The sequence below is a fragment of the Ursus arctos genome, unplaced genomic scaffold (genome assembly GCF_023065955.2).
Source record: "Ursus arctos isolate Adak ecotype North America unplaced genomic scaffold, UrsArc2.0 scaffold_30, whole genome shotgun sequence".
Taxonomy (NCBI): Eukaryota; Metazoa; Chordata; class Mammalia; order Carnivora; family Ursidae; genus Ursus; species Ursus arctos.
The window spans coordinates 18,590,314-18,606,146 of record NW_026622986.1 but is presented as its reverse complement, the minus strand read 5'-3'; the positions used below and the strand labels follow the sequence as shown (position 1 = coordinate 18,606,146).

The following is a 15,833-nucleotide window of genomic DNA, read 5'->3' as shown; positions in this document are numbered from 1 at the left end:
AAAGCATACAGATTAACATCAGTAAAGGTGAAAAATACATAGGGTAGAGTCCACAACAGACCAGGCACAACTCTCCCAGTAGAGTTGTACAGACAGCACTTAAGTTCCCCAGCAGCAATTTGAGAAAACACACACCAAGTGTTGCCACCCAAGGAAGTCCACCCACGCTTTGGTGTCTTTGGAGTCCAGGGTTTTTACTGAGGGGCAGTCAGATAGGTATGAATTTCTCTATGACAATTCTCATCTCTAGTCCCCAGCTCCTCCGAGAGGTCAGACTGATACAGCATGGCCCCAGCATCCAGGTGAATAAAAACAGCCATTCAGCATAAAGCATATTGTTAGCAAAAACTATCTTGCATAGCCCAACACCCAAGATATACAAAGCCACTCTTAGTAGGTGAGATATCCCAAGGGCTTGCAGGTTATCTCCCAAGAGCCAGACAAGGGCCAGTTCTTTCTTTAGAATGTGAGGGTTTGAACACCCCAAACCTGCCGAGTTAACCTTTTACTGCACAGTAGAGAGTTTGAGTGACTATGGGTCTTAAATTTAAAAAAAAAAAAAAAATTAAGGAAAACAAATCCTAATCCTAATCCAAATCCTAAAAAAATGATACCTGCAAAAAATTTGTCTATATCCATTTGTTTTGATGAGGAAGAAAAAATATAGGAGTAAAAAGAAAACCAACTTCATAGAATAACAATTGGCCTTACCTTTGCTTGGGGACCCAGGTGTTCTGCACCGTGCAGTGGGCATCGGTGGAGTAATTTGTTGCCATGAGTGATCCTAACAGCATGCCTACCTAGGGAGTGAGCTGTTCCTCACCACACTGTAAATATTTCACCGCTGCTGCAGTTAACAGTTCTATAAAAGAAAGTTCATGTTGTGCTAAACCGAAAATCTGAGAATTAACTACTTACCAATCTTTTTCTTTTCATTTCCTCCCCCTTCCCCACTCTGCACCCCATTACTTTCTTTTCTGAACTGCGACGTGTCCTCTTTGAAGATGCTCCAGTGGATTTGATCGCCATCGGCAGGACTGGGTGGACAGCGGATGCCCCGAAGAGGTACGTGTGCTTTCTCATGACAAAATTCCTGGGACCAAGCTATCATAGAGTTGCTACATCTTAATGAAAATGGCATCTGATTTAACAAAAATACCCGGCAATTATTGAGCCCTTAGTATGCACCACACATTGGGCTTAACTCTTTACATGTACTATCTCGGTTTATTCTCATAGCCTTCCTTGGACTTGGGAGCTGTTATTGCCCCCGTATTACCAAGAGGAAAGGAGGGAGGGGCAAGGGGAGGTGGTGGGGAGAGGGACAGCAAGGGTAGCAGAGTTAGGTGTGTGGCTAGGAAATAGAACCAGAATCCAAATCTTATAAGCAAAAGGCATTTCTCTTAAACTCTTGCTGCTTTTCTAAGATCTTGGAAGCCATTGTTCATCTTTTTTGCTCAAGTAACAAAAACCAGAGATACGGAGGAAAAGACTAATTGCAGCAACATGGTGTAAAATCAGTTAGAGGGGTGGCTGGGTGGCACAGCGGTTAAGCGTCAGGGCGTGATCCCGGTGTTATGGGATCGAGCCCCACATCAGGCTCTTCCGCTATGAGCCTGCTTCTTCCTCTCCCACTCCCCCTGCTTGTGTTCCCTCTCTCGCTGGCTGTCTCTATCTCTGTCGAATAAATAAATAAAATCTTAAAAAAAAAATCAGTTAGAAATGGTGTAACATGGAAATAGTAACCCCGAGACAAACGTGATGGAGACAATGATGCAATAAGTGGTTTAAGCAAGAATATGCAATCGAGGGAGCAATTTTATCCTGCTTGAAATTTCCTAGCGAATTGCATTTACACTGTCATTTCAGGTCCCATAAAGATATCTTATTAGGTTCACAAGGAAAAGTATTTTTTTTTGCTGCCTGTGTTAAGTTTTAGGGTATGAATTTTGAACGAGAGCTATTAACAATTATACAAGTTTTCTCATTCAGGAAAAGCAAATCATGTCAAAGTGCTCTCTTTAAAACTACTGGGAGACCAATGGTTATTAGAACCTTTTTTTAAGAATTAAGTTTTTATCTATGATGTCCTATAAATATCTTGAGAAAAACATCTTTGAGAATATATTGAATTTTAAGTGCAGAATTGCCAGTGCAGCTTTAATCAACTTTTTGACATTCATTTGGGGGATTATAGTGAAATACACTAATCTGTTCCACGTCACTTACGGAACAACATCGTTCAAAATGAAAATATTGCCGGAGCCGCGGTGGTGTTTTCAGATTGATGTTTCTTTCGTGTAATCACATTTACTTCCATGAAAATGTTGAAATTGAATAGCTATAGTTGTGTAAAGATCAAGAGTGTAATTCAGGCATCTTAATTTTCTTGCCCACCATGAACCGAGGGAATAGAGAAGAAGCCATCATATTTTAAACCCTCCTAAATTTATCTGTGGAGAGTTTACCATGTTCTGTGAAATGTGCTGAGCACTGAAAATACAAAAAAAAAGAAAAGGAAGAAAGGAAGGAAGGAAGGAAGGAAGGAAGGAAGGAAGGAAGGAAGGAAGGAAGGAAGGAAGGAAGAAAGAAAGAAAGAAAGAAAGGGAAAAGAAAATAAAATTATCCCCTATTCCCAAGGAGCTCAGAGTCAAGTATCTTCAATATTCAGTGTTTCCTTTTAATTATGTAATTAAATGATCAATATTTGTGGCTTTGTGGTGAGTTCTGTCCTTCTATTACAATAATGTCACCAACTGCAGTCCATCTTCTGTGCCTAAAACTACAGTTAAATTTTCTTTCTGATCCTGTGAGATGAATTTACTCCATAAGTGCCAATCCTAATATGAGCACTTACTGTGTACTATTCTAAGCACCAATAATGTAAAAATAGAAGTGTGTCGAGCAGGTAGATAGACCACTGAACAAAGGACTGAGTTTAGAGAAGGACATGGCAAGAGAGTCACGATGAGGACGTGGTCTCGTCAAGTAGCATAAGGGGAGGTTTGCTTGGGGAGGAGATAGTGGAACTACCATATGATCCAGTAGGTTCACTCCCAGGTATTTAGCCAAAGAAAATGAAACACGCACTCAAAAAGATTACAGCACCCCCATGTTCACTGCAGCATTATTCACAATAGCCAAGATAAGGAAATAACCTAGATTCCACTGATGGATGAATGGATAAAGAAAATGTGTATATGTACATACACACACACACACACACACACACACACACACACAGTAGAACACTATTTAGCCATGAAAAGAAAGAATTCTTGCCATTTGTCACAATATGGATGGGTCTTGAGGGCATTATGCTAAGTAAGTCAGACAGAAAGACAAATACTGTATGATCGCACTTATATGTGGAATCTAAGCAAAACCAAAACCAAACAAACAAACAAACCCAAATTCATGGATAGAGAACAGATGGGTGGTTGGGGTAAGTGAAATTGCAGAAGGGGCTCAAAAGGGACAAACTTCCAGTTATAACGTAAATAAGTCCTGAGGATGTAATGTACAGCATGGTGACTGTAGTTAATAATATTATGTTGCGTTTTTGAGAGTTGCTGAGAGTAAATTTTAAAAATTCTCACCACAACCAAAAATATCTTTTTGCCATTATGTATGGTGACGGATGTGAAGTAGACTTATTGTGGTGATTACTTTGCAATGTATAGAATTGTCAAATCATTATGTCATACACCTAAAACTAATACACTGCTATGTATATATATTATACCTCAATTAAAAAAAAATAAAAGGCAAGGGAAAGGATTTTAATCAGGGCTTTTTGGAAGAATCACCCTGGCTCTGGGTGAATAATAGGTTATGAGGCAAGAAGTCAATAAGTTGACTATAGTTAATAAGCCAGGCCAACAATGCTGATGATCCACCTTGAATCAGTGGGTAGGGTAGTGGTGACCACAGAGGGGGTAGGGGAAGGGTCAGTAGGTAGGTGGCTGAATGGAAATGAGGACGTAAAAGACCTCTTTTATATCATCCATCTTCTTATTTCTCTGTGTTGCATCCTGGGGAGTTTCTTCTGATCATTTTGCCGGTTTATTCTGTCTTCATCTTGTTTAATCCACTATTTAGCGTATCCATTGAAGTAGTAATTTCAAAAAGTGTATTTTTCACTTCTAAAGTTTAAATTTTACACTTTATTAAATCTGCCAAGACATTTTTGTAGTCTAGGTTACTAGTTTATTTTTAAATTTTACCTTTCATTTCTTTAAATAGTTCATATATAACTTTTTGTGTATCTTACGTTGGATGATCACAATATCTAAAGATTTTGGTAGTTTAAATATGTTGCTTGTTGCTTTTGCTGACTTTGTCAGTGTTCTTTTTCTTTTTGTGTTTCTTTTTATGTCCTTTAATTAGAATTGCACTTTTATTTGATCTTATTCCATGGGAATCCCAAGGACCTAGATAGACGATACTTTCCACCAAAGAATGTTTGATGATGAGAACCTGCGAGTTTTGGGGGATACCATATGTCCCTATTTAATATGGAGAGGAGAGATTTATATTTATTTACCCCATCTACTGCAGGCACAAGACTTGATCTCCTTGAGCAATATCAATTTTTAACATTTCTTGCCCTCTGGGCAAATCCTGTGTTTTTACCTTGCTTAAATATGACTCCTACTCCATAGCACACAGCTTTTGCTTTGTTTTGTTTTGGGGGAGAGACAGTAGAAAGGTACCCTTGGAGTTTTTCTTTGCTTCCTGCAAATCCTGCTAATGCTTTAAAATTCATATTTTATCCAGAATCTTCTTGTTTTGCAGAAGGAGGCCCATTTAGAGTCCTTAATTTGCCTTTACCACTAGAACAAGTCCAGGAAGTTAAGTTAAGCATTAAGGTGCTTGCTAATACTGGACTTTGACAATAGAAACACAGGAGGAGAATAATATGTGGTGAGTTCCATTTGAGACTTACTGAGTTTGAGATGTCTGTGACACCCACATGCATAAGTTAAGTCAATAGATGAATATTTGGGTCAGAAATCCAAGAGAGAGATGTGTATTGTTGGTATTGATTTATGTAAATCGACATAAAGATGTGAATTGAAATCATGGGTGTGGTGGAAATTGCTAGTGAGAAGGCATATAGCAAAAAGATTAGTCAAGAAAGATCTATAAGAACTACCAACACATAGCAGAGAGACAGAAATAAAAAGGAAATAAAGGATTGTAGAAAGCTATCAGAAAATTGGTGCAAGGGTGTGTCACAGAACCCAAAACTAGAAAGTGGACAGCTGTGCCCCATGCTGTGAGATATGGAGAATTAGAACCACCAGCATGAGAAATTTCAGTTAACTTGTGTTAGATCACAAGATTTTTGTAAGAGGGGAAAGTGGGATTTCTGTGAAGACCAGGGCAGACCAATCTCTCTGGAAGTATGACTGAATGGAAGGAAAAGTAGGGGAATATCAGGATGCATTGTGGAGAAGAAGGAGGACTGAGTGTTTAAAATAAGATTAGACATGCTTGAGGGTGTTTAAGTGCTAATGTGAACAAGACAATGGAAAACCTGAGATTGAAAACATTTTGAAGAGAAAGGATGTTATTAAATGAGCAAGTTCACCATACCTGAAAAAGTGGGCTGATTTGGCCTAGAGAATAGCTACAAATACTGGGCCTCATCCGTGATTACAGAAAGAAAGAGGGATAGGTCTGTACAGATTTAAGCAACAATGCTGATTTGTAAAGAAATGTAGAGAGTTCTTGCTGATGACTCTTATCAAAGAAATAAAAGGTGAGCCCATGGGGTAAGATTGGGAGAGGCATTATGGGATTATAGTTTTCAGTACAGTGGAGAGGGTTTGAAATGGATATGGAGGATGATGGGAGAGGAGATCAGCAAAGCAGGTCAGTGTTGCCAAGCAGCATGGAAGGCCGACTGAGTCCACGGGAGGTGAACGTACGGAGTTCCCAGTCGGGGGCTGTGTGATTGTTCTCCACCTTCTCCTAGCTTTGTTGCAGGGCAGGGAAAAGGCAGGGTTTTTTGTTTGGTTGGTTGGTTGGTTTTTTGTTTTTGTGTTGTTGGTTTTTTTTTACTCCATATGGTATTGGGGTTTTCTGAAAAGGCCTTGTGGAAAAACAAACAAACCAGGACAAGATATTTGAAGGAATTGGAAAGAGAGGTTGAAGTAATGGGGAAAAAGGGAATGGAAGGGAGAAGATCATTGCACTTGGGCTTTCTGCATCATCAAAGGAGAAGCAGAATCTGAGCGGAAAGATTCTTGGAAAGACTGAAAAGAAGACAACTGGATCTATGATGTCAGAGCAAAAGCATCTCCAACTGCCTATGAGGTCCGGGCTGCAGGGCTGGGGGTGGGGGAGGTAACTGACGTGGAGTCAGCAAGGAGAGCATTATGCCACCGGGCTGAGAAAATGTGGGAACCTACCTTTGTTCCCCTCAGATGCTAGGAGTTGAAGTGGGGAAGAAACCCGTATTATATCCCATTAATGAAAAAGGAAGTCATCTCAGGAGCTCTTGCTGAACTCGTGATAAGTGCATTGTTCTTCGTTAATGACAAGAGAAGTTTAAGAAAGGAATTTATTTAATAATAATTTTCTAAAGTGGGATGAGTATCGCCCAGCTGCAGACTTAAGTATCTTCTACTTAAGACCTACCAGAGGGATGGAGTCCTTTGAAGAACAAAGAGGTGGGGAGAAACACCAGCTTCTAAACCATAAAAGTTTGGGTGTTGGAGATTGTTGCTGGTGAAGGTCATAGGATTTATTTTTGTGGGCTGTAAATAAAAAATAAAATATGCATCTTTTCCTGGTGTCTTCAGTCTAGCTGTGCTAGGGAGAAATAGAATAAGTGATTACCAGAGGGTCATTCAATCTTTTGCTTGGGTGGTTTTGAATATTTCGTAAAAGAAAACAAAAATTTTAAATATTCTTTCAACCTGTGGTGGATTATTTTTGAGACAATAAAGTAACAATGGAGCATTTACCAAATTTTTAGAATTTAGCATTATTGGTTTGAAATGCATTCTTTCTCCACATACCTAACCATGTTTTAAATCTTATCTTTCTTGCACACATTTTTCTTCTTGTATGAACTTCTCCCCCTTGACATCATGTCTTTTTTAAGTAAATTGATATAGAATTTAGGGGAAGATAGAGAGTAATATGAAAAGTTAACTGCAGAAATGATGAAATCTGAATATCTAAAGGTGGAAATGCTTCGCTACACCCGAGTTTATCGTCATCTATTTTGTATACTTTGTAAATTACTATAATCTACAAATATTGTCCTATACAAAAATAAATGGTTCCTCATCTTGATCTGAGAGCCCTTTGTGCTTCACAGCCCAACTTCTTTGATGTAATTTTTTAAAATGCATATACGATCACTCTTAAATTGTTTTCCCATTTGTTTCTCTTATTAGTCCAAAGAGAAGATGTGTGAGAACACAGAGCCAATGGAAAGTTCTTCTCAAACCACCACAACTGTACAAGCAACAACCACAAAATTCAGGGTCCTAACGACCACCAGGAGAGCAGTGACATCCCAGCTGCCCACCAGCCTGCCCACAGAAGGTACTCTAGATATTTTTGCTTTTTTTCTGAAGGAAGGGAAAGTCACTGTGTTGACACAAACGGGGGTAGCTCTCTAGAGGAAAAGTTATCCTTTGGAAAACTGGACTTCTAAAGGATTTCTAAAGAGGAAAAGACAAAATTATTATGGAATAAAAATATGTGTTGGGATTCTTTTAATGTACAGTGCTTTTTATTAAGACAGCTTTTTATAATGATCCTGGCTACTTGTACTCCCTAAAAAAGAAATATAGACTTCCTTTTATATTGCTAAATTTTATTGTAACTGAATTCAGTATTTTATTAGTCACAGGTGAGAAAGACAAAATGCATATAGAGAAGATAGATAATTCTACTTATATGCAGTTCTAATATTTACCTAAATATAGACAATAATGTATGTTGGTCCAGAATCTATAGAAGGGTACTGTATATGTCATAGAAATTGTCTTGAAAAACATTTTCTCTGCCAGGGAAGACAAAAATACTAGAGAATATTGACACATGGGCACAACTCATTGAGGAAAGAAGGTATATCAGCCAAAATACAACCATGTATTCTGAATGGTACCACTAGGGAGAAATGTGAGACTAGTTGGCCAGAGTGAGCTTCGGGGGGGGAAATGGTCTTACTTGTTTGTGTCATCAACCTTGCTTTCACTTGAATAATAAATAAAACTTGAAACTTTTGCTTTTAACTAAAATTTAATTGGATATTAAAAGTTAACTCAAGGGGTGCCTGGGTGGCTTAGTCGACTGAGTGTCTGACTCTTGATTTCGGCCCAGGTCAGGATCTCAGAGCGTGGGATCAAGCCCCAAGTCAGGCTCTACGCTCAATGTAGAGTCTGCTGGAGATTCTCTCTCCCTCTTGCTCTGCCTCTCTCCCCACTCATGCTCTGTCTCTAAAATAAATAAATAAATGAATCCTTTAAAAAATTTTAACTGGAATAAAATTATAAAATGAGATGAGGACAACTGCTAAATACATTTTATTGCTTTTAAAACCAATGTTGTATTTTAACCCATATTATTTGGGGTTGTTTTATAGCCTGTGAAATATTTTTGTAGTTTGAATCCTACCCCATGAAAATACTACTTCAATTTGAATCCTATGCTTTAGAATAAAATATAACCACTAATTTTTTTTAAAAAGGCATGTTCATTTTTTGTTCATTATGGGCAAGATCTTTTCATTTATGATTTTGGTCATATTTATTAGCAGTGGATAAGCATTTAACTTTTGAAGTTAAATTCATAAATATTGACAAATCTTTACTTTTCCAATTAATTTAGAATTTCCTGATCTTGATTTTTTTAAATGAATAATAAAGGCCATCACTATGGAGTCTAATTACAATAAGTCATTTTCAAAAATTAAAAATAAGTGAATTTTGAGTTAAAAGTGTAACAGTGTAACATTTCTCAAGATCTTAAGAATCTTATAATACTTTACTAAACTTTTGATCTTACAATCTTAGTAAGAAATTTTAGTACTATCTATGTAAACTAGCACTTTGCTCTCATTGCACTAGAAATTAACTGAGTAAGATTTTTGAAATCTATTTGTGTTTTAATTAAGGCATTAGTAGACAATTACTGGTATTCAGATTTATGCACCATTAAAATTTTTTTTGTTACAGTAACTTTGAATTTCTCTTCCAGATGATACCAAGATAGCACTACATCTAAAAGATAATGGAGGTAAGAATTGATATTTTTCTTTTATAAATATTTTTAGATACTAATTCATTTCATTCATTTAAATATAAGAAGGATTTGTGGGCTTCTAATATGAAGTGAAGTTATATTTCAGTCTCTGTTGGTATTTAACATGGGAAGAATTTATTGTTTGGCTTGAAAATTGAAAGGGTTTCAATGATGGAATGAAATTCTAATCTACATGCTTGCCTATAAAACTACAGGACACCAATGACCAGTTCTAAGGTGAAAATTTATCCACACATCTTTCTCTCCTTTTTTATGCCATTCCTTGGTTTAATTGTATATTGAATATCTACATGGCGTAGGTATTGGGTTCAAATGGGTTTTCTTCCCAAGTTGACTACTCAACATTCTCTATAAATAAAATTAAGAAATAGACCAATATGGAAATATACTTTATAAGCCTTTTTATCTTTTATGTGAACCAAGGGACAAAAATTAAACATGCAACAAAACATTTAGGTAGTTACACACTTCACATTTTTCTAAGACAATTTAGAGATATCTATAATGGTCCTTGAAAATTTGAGGAAGAAAAGTTTTACCGAAATAAGGCTGTGAAAGATTCTGCCTAAGTTTTTACAGATAGTTCTTTTTCTATTAAACTGTGTGCTTCTGCCTGGATCTTAATAAAAGAGATTTTTTTAATCTGTTTATTCAGCTCAAGAAGGGGAGGTGCTCCTCTTCTTAGGGGCCTCTTTTATGTAAATGTGGCCACCCTTGACAGTGATCTTTTGCAGCCCCAGCTGATTTTTGTAAGTAAGTCAAAATCCAATGTCTACATTGTTAAGGATTTTTTTTTCTTTTCCCAATTGAAGAGAATAGTTTCTATATTATGCAGTCTAGGTTAAGTAACAAATACTTTGAGTTGACTGTATGTTAAGATATGTGCTGTATAAATCTTTAAATTTCATATCAATCCATTTGAAAGATAAGCTGCTTAGCCTCCTGACATACTCATTATTACATCAATTATCCATTGTCTTGGGTCTGTGCCATAGTGTTTGATTTCATTTTCCTTACTTATTATTGTATTAATGCTGTGAATGGATTGCTTTACAGATGACCATTTGCAACATATATACAAGCTAGGAATAAGTTAAAATCTTAGCACTCGAAGGGACTTTAGCAATCCCCCAGCTCGGAATTTCTCAGAGCAGGATGCTACTTAGTTTCATGTGAACATAAGTCTTAAAGTTGGTGTTACCTTATTTTGAAAGAGGGTAGTATGACAAGAATGAAATGGAGGAGGGGTTCCCAACACACTTCTTTTGGATTTGTTACATTTATTTCTTAATATGGGTAGTGGTTTCATTTCTACACTTTCTTTTCTCTTTTTTTTTTTTTAATATTCTGAATGTTTAGAATAAATATTCTGTAATGCTAACAGAGGAAAACAAAAGATTTCTGTGATTAAATAGGTATGAGATACTCTGGATGAAAGAAAAATAAAGTGGCTTTGCTAGAGAGCTGTTCAAAGCTTTTAATGTTCATTTGTTTACTCATTCATTAATTCCTGCTGAATGCCTGCTAAGTGCAGGGCACTGTTACAGGCTTGGGGCCAGGATAAGTGAACAAGACTTAGCTAAATTCCCTGCTTTCAAGGAGCACGTATTCTCAAGAAGTTTCAAGATGGCAATAAAGAATTAGGAGCTGGCATTTCTCTACGATTTGGTCATAAAACCTTTCTATAAGTTGCATCTCGTGGACTTAATGTTTTATGAAATACACTTTGGGAAATAGTTCCCTAGAATATTACCAACTATCCCAAGGAAAATCCTTAGTTTTGTTTAGTGCAGCAAGGAATCTGGAAACTTTGAAGATTTTCTTAGTGCAGTCCATTAGAACTACCTTATGATGCTGAGAAATCAAATGAAGTAAATTCCTGCTGTAAATGGAAGACCTTTTTTTCTTTTTTGTTATACTAGAGAAGTTGACTGTTGGATTTTAGAAGGTAGTTAGATTATTAACACGCAGCATGAATCCCCCAGAATTCCAAAATATCACAATAAGACTTTGTGTCTATATACTGGAACTCTTTTCGTGTCTAAGGTTGTTTATAAAGCACTTTTTCTAAAGTACAGTTGGAGCAGACCAACCTGACCAGCATTAAGATAAATGTTCCTTCAAAATAGTACTTAAGGGAAATTACACATTACTTTTTATAGCACCTTCATTAAGATAGCATGCTTTCATTGTTTTTTACCGTATGGAATTTGAAGATGCAGGAAGGATTGCCAATTTAAATCTAACTTGATTAGTTGATTAAACATGTTGAAAACAGAATTCAGGATTGTTCTCCTCTTCCCTGTCCAGGTAAACATTTTTGCAAGATGGAGCTAATAATGAAAAAGGTTGCCTAATGTAAATGTTTTCTCAGATTTATTGAGAATTTTTTTAAAGCAACCTAATAAATTTTTGTAAATTGCTATGTATTGTTGCAAACAAATTTAGCACATTTTGTTTCTTGATTTAATTTCATCTAATTGGCTGTTTCTAAAAGCATTTTAATTTAGAGGTTTCTACGTTCGTGAAAAAGAGGGTGACATTTTTCAAAATAGTCAATATGTAGCTAGAAGCTAATGATGCTGCCTTTAGATATTGGATTACCTTGCCTCTGAGTTTTTCAGGGGCATCGCTTTGGGTTAAAATAGTTGATTTTCTAGTGGAATCCACAGCTGACATGATTATACATTCACTTTCCAGGAGATTTTCCTTCATCTTTGATATGAAAGTAGAGAATACTTCTGAGCAGCTGGACACCAAAGGCACACAACAGGGCTTCTCATTCACGGGACCCAAACTGAGTTACTGTCTGCTAAATCACTCTTGATGAATCTTCAATGGTGATTTGAGTTTCCTGCCACCTTTAGAGTAGGACTAGGTAGAGCTTCTGGAAGTTTCAGGCTAGTTTTGGGGTTGGGAAAGTTTTATTCGCCATAAGGGTTGAATGGAAGTTCTAAGACCTATGAACAGTTTGGAGACAAGAACATGAAAAAATCTAAACAAAGAGAATGGTATCTACTAGGTTCAGACCCCCTTAGTGAGGTAAGCGTTGACTGACTGTGAATGGTGGAATACAGACTCAGAAGTGCCAATATAAATATAGCATTTTATCTCCGTGTAACTATCTCCAAATAGTTGGAGGAAGATGGAGGAGAAAAAGAAGAGAAAAAAAGAAGTCTGTGCCGAATGTTTATTATGTTTCTGGCACCATTCTAAATGCTGTCATGTGTTACCTCATTTAATTCATGCAACACCCCTGTGAGTTGGTCCTGTTACTATTCTCATTTTATAGCTGAGGAAATGACCATACAGAAAGGTTAGATTATCTGGCTAGTATGTGGCGCACTTAGGGTGTGACTCTATTTAATCATACAGATTCCTTAATATGGATTCTAAGTCCCGACAACCTCCCAGTATTACTGTTTTCTTACAGTACAGGTCTCTTATAAATCAAACTTGAAATAGGAAATGCCACCATAAAGGATTTTACTTATTCCTACTATATTATTTCTCCTTTTCTAGAACAACTGACGATACTTGTAAGTGTTTGGAAATGAAATTTTCTTTTCCCGTGTAATGATGCTGTAGTTCCCATTTTATCCTTTCTGTGAAAATCACAACGCATTGATTGTCCTGCGGAACTGAGTAGTGGTCTAATTCATGGCCTTGTGTTCTCCAAACCATAGGGCAACTCCGTGTTTATGTTCAAAATCTAATTTAAAACTCTTTTAGCCTTCTTGGTTTCTCTAGAAATTCAGGTTTAATTTGCCACGAAGGGGTTTCTAGAATGTGTTTTTTAAATATATGTATTTCTGTGGGTAGGGGTTAAAGCATTTAAAATCACCTCTTCTTCGGGTTTTCAAATCCTGGCAGAAGCTAACTAGAGGAGTTATATATTGTAGTAGGCACAACTATTAGATGACTTCTTTGACATTTGATTAGGTTGCTTCCAAATGACACCTCCTAAATAGAAATGTAAATGTCTTCGAGATGAGACCTGGATCAGATTATACCCAGAGCTGAAAAGAGGTTTGCAAGTTGAATCAATGGCAGGGTCTTTTAATTAAGAAGTAAAATCTTCAACCAGATTCAACTCATTGGGCAAATTGAATTGTACCGTTCTACTACACTGCAGATGTTAAGATTATTTGAAGCTCTAAAATCTTGTGATTTGATTTTGTTATTTAAAATGTGTTGAGGGTGCCTGGGTGGCTCAGTCAGTTCAGTGTCCAACTGTTGATTTCTGCTCAGGTCATGAGCTCAGGGTTGTGAGATGGATCCCCACGTTGGGGCTCCACACCGATTGTAGAGCCTGATTAATATTCTCTCTCTCCCTCTCTCTCAAAAAAAAAAAAAGTGTTGACTGAGATTAATCAAAATACGAAGACTGCATTTGCTCTTGGTTCCTCCAAATGTTCTTCCTTTTGATAAAGTGTCTTTTTAAAAACATTTTTGAATAAGAGTTCTTAATTACTAATAATATTTAAAGTAACAGCACTCCAGAGAGCACTGATGTATTATGCAGGTGGCACTCTGCTTCTCATTTCTTATTGCTATGAGTTTCGCTACACCTGGTTTCTGAAAGGCTGCATTCTTGAGTCAGAAGGTGTGTCACCATCAAAGAGATGCTGGAATAGCTACATTAAGCAGTTTGCAGAACATGATCAAGTTAATTCTGAGGTACAAATCTGCAAAGTGGTAGATTTCCAGGATCAAATACAGGTAGACTTTGAATGAGCGACGATGGAATGGCGGGTCTAAATTCTGATTCTGCTGTGTTTAGTTTCTTATTTCTGAACATATCCCAAAACTCTTCATCCAAAGATAAAATGTTAGAACATTATTTGGTTTTTTTCACTAGAATACTTCTAAGGTTATATTTTTATTATCTAGTCTGTAGTGACAGATCAAGTGTCTAGTGTTTCATTTATCATTCAGTCGAATTGTTTTTTGATTTTAATACATAAGTCATCAAAGTAACATATCTTTCATTTTTTCCCCCACCTTCCCTTGCTATTTTTTTTTCATCTGCTTCTTTCACATAGATCACAGTCTTGTAAGGAAAGGGAAACTGTTATTTCCTTTTGATGGGCTATTGAATATCTTTCACTTTCTGTTTCTAAAAACTGTAAAGTATCTTGACATTTGGTTTTATCTTTTGCTCTGTTTGGCTACTTTTCATGGTAGCAGTAACTCTATTCTAAGTATATGTGTGCCATAATAATAAAAATGTCTTATACTGAAGAATGTGATTTTGAATATCCCCTAGGATTAAGAATGTCTCTCCTAAAATTTCACCCAGAATAGGGTTTCTCAACTTTTTCTGTACGTTAGAATCATCTGGTTATTCTCATCTAATTTTATTATTCCAGCTTAGAAAAATTCCAGTGGTCAGACTGCTCTTCCAACCAATTAAATCTGAACCTCTGGAGCTAGGACTGGGCATCAATATATTTTAAGCCTGCAGGTGATCCCATGTAGGTTGAGTTGTGAACAAGTGGTCTGATAGCAATGCTTCATGAATATTAAGGTGCATCAAAATCACTGGGTGAAGAGGGAGTCTTGTTAAATGCATTTTTTGCTATCGTAGTTTTAGGATAGAACCCAAACCTTGGCGCTGCGTTTCTATGAGCTCTCAGATTATACAGACACCACCAGTTCACAGACCACACTCTGAGTATCAGGAGTTGAGTGAATTCTTGATTTCTTTATGCCAGAGTTCCCAAAACAAGAGTGACATAGCTTTTTTTTTTTTTTTTTTTTTAAAGATTTTGTTTATTTGGCAGAGAGACGCAGCGAGAGAGGGAACACAAGCAGGGGGAGTGGGAGAGGGAGAAGCAGGCTTCCCGCTGAGCAGGGAGCCCGATGCGGGGCTTGATCCCAGGACCCTGGGATCATGACCTGAGCCAAAGGCAGATGCTTAATGACTAAGCCACCCAGGTGCCCCCAAGAGTGACATATCTTTCTCTGAATCCATGCATTGGGCCTCACCTATACCTCATGACTCCCATAAAACATTTTAATTGATGACAACAAATTACCTCTGTCTCCATGTAGAGAATGTGTCTTGCTCAGCAGGGATAGGGGACCCTAAAGCGTTATGTCTGTTATGCAATTAATAGAAAATTAGTCCATTTTAGTTATTGCAAAATTATTTTAGTAAAGGCCATTACATGTTCTGTATTTCTTTGAATCATATGAAATTGCTGATTTTTTTTTTACCATTGACTTACAAAAATTGCAATTTCATTGTTCAATCTAATAAATGATTTTTAAAAAAATCATTGTCCAGCATAGGAAAAGAAAAACCAAATCACTTTGGAATATATTTTTCCCTTTTATGTTGATTTGTAGATAGGATTTATGGAGTTTGTGCTGATGATAAGACATGGAACAAAATGATATTGCAGAACCTCTCAGAAAACACACACTTACATGACTTCCAAGACGTACCTCCAGATACACTTTCCATTTGCCATTGGCAAAATGTTTTACTACATATCTTTCTCTGATCGATACCTTCCTTTTTTTCTGTGCTCATC

General features: G+C 36.8%; 1 protein-coding gene across 1 annotated transcript in view; it reads left to right on the top strand.

The window, feature by feature from the left end:
* PLXDC2 (plexin domain containing 2) overlaps positions 1 to 15,833 on the top strand; it is a 432,671-nt gene that overhangs the window by 357,245 nt on the left and 59,593 nt on the right. The window contains exons 10-12 of the mRNA XM_026478971.4: positions 1,005 to 1,065; positions 7,416 to 7,566; positions 9,226 to 9,264. Coding sequence (XP_026334756.1) covers positions 1,005 to 1,065; positions 7,416 to 7,566; positions 9,226 to 9,264 — 251 coding nt within the window. The remainder of the gene's footprint in view (positions 1 to 1,004; positions 1,066 to 7,415; positions 7,567 to 9,225; positions 9,265 to 15,833) is intronic.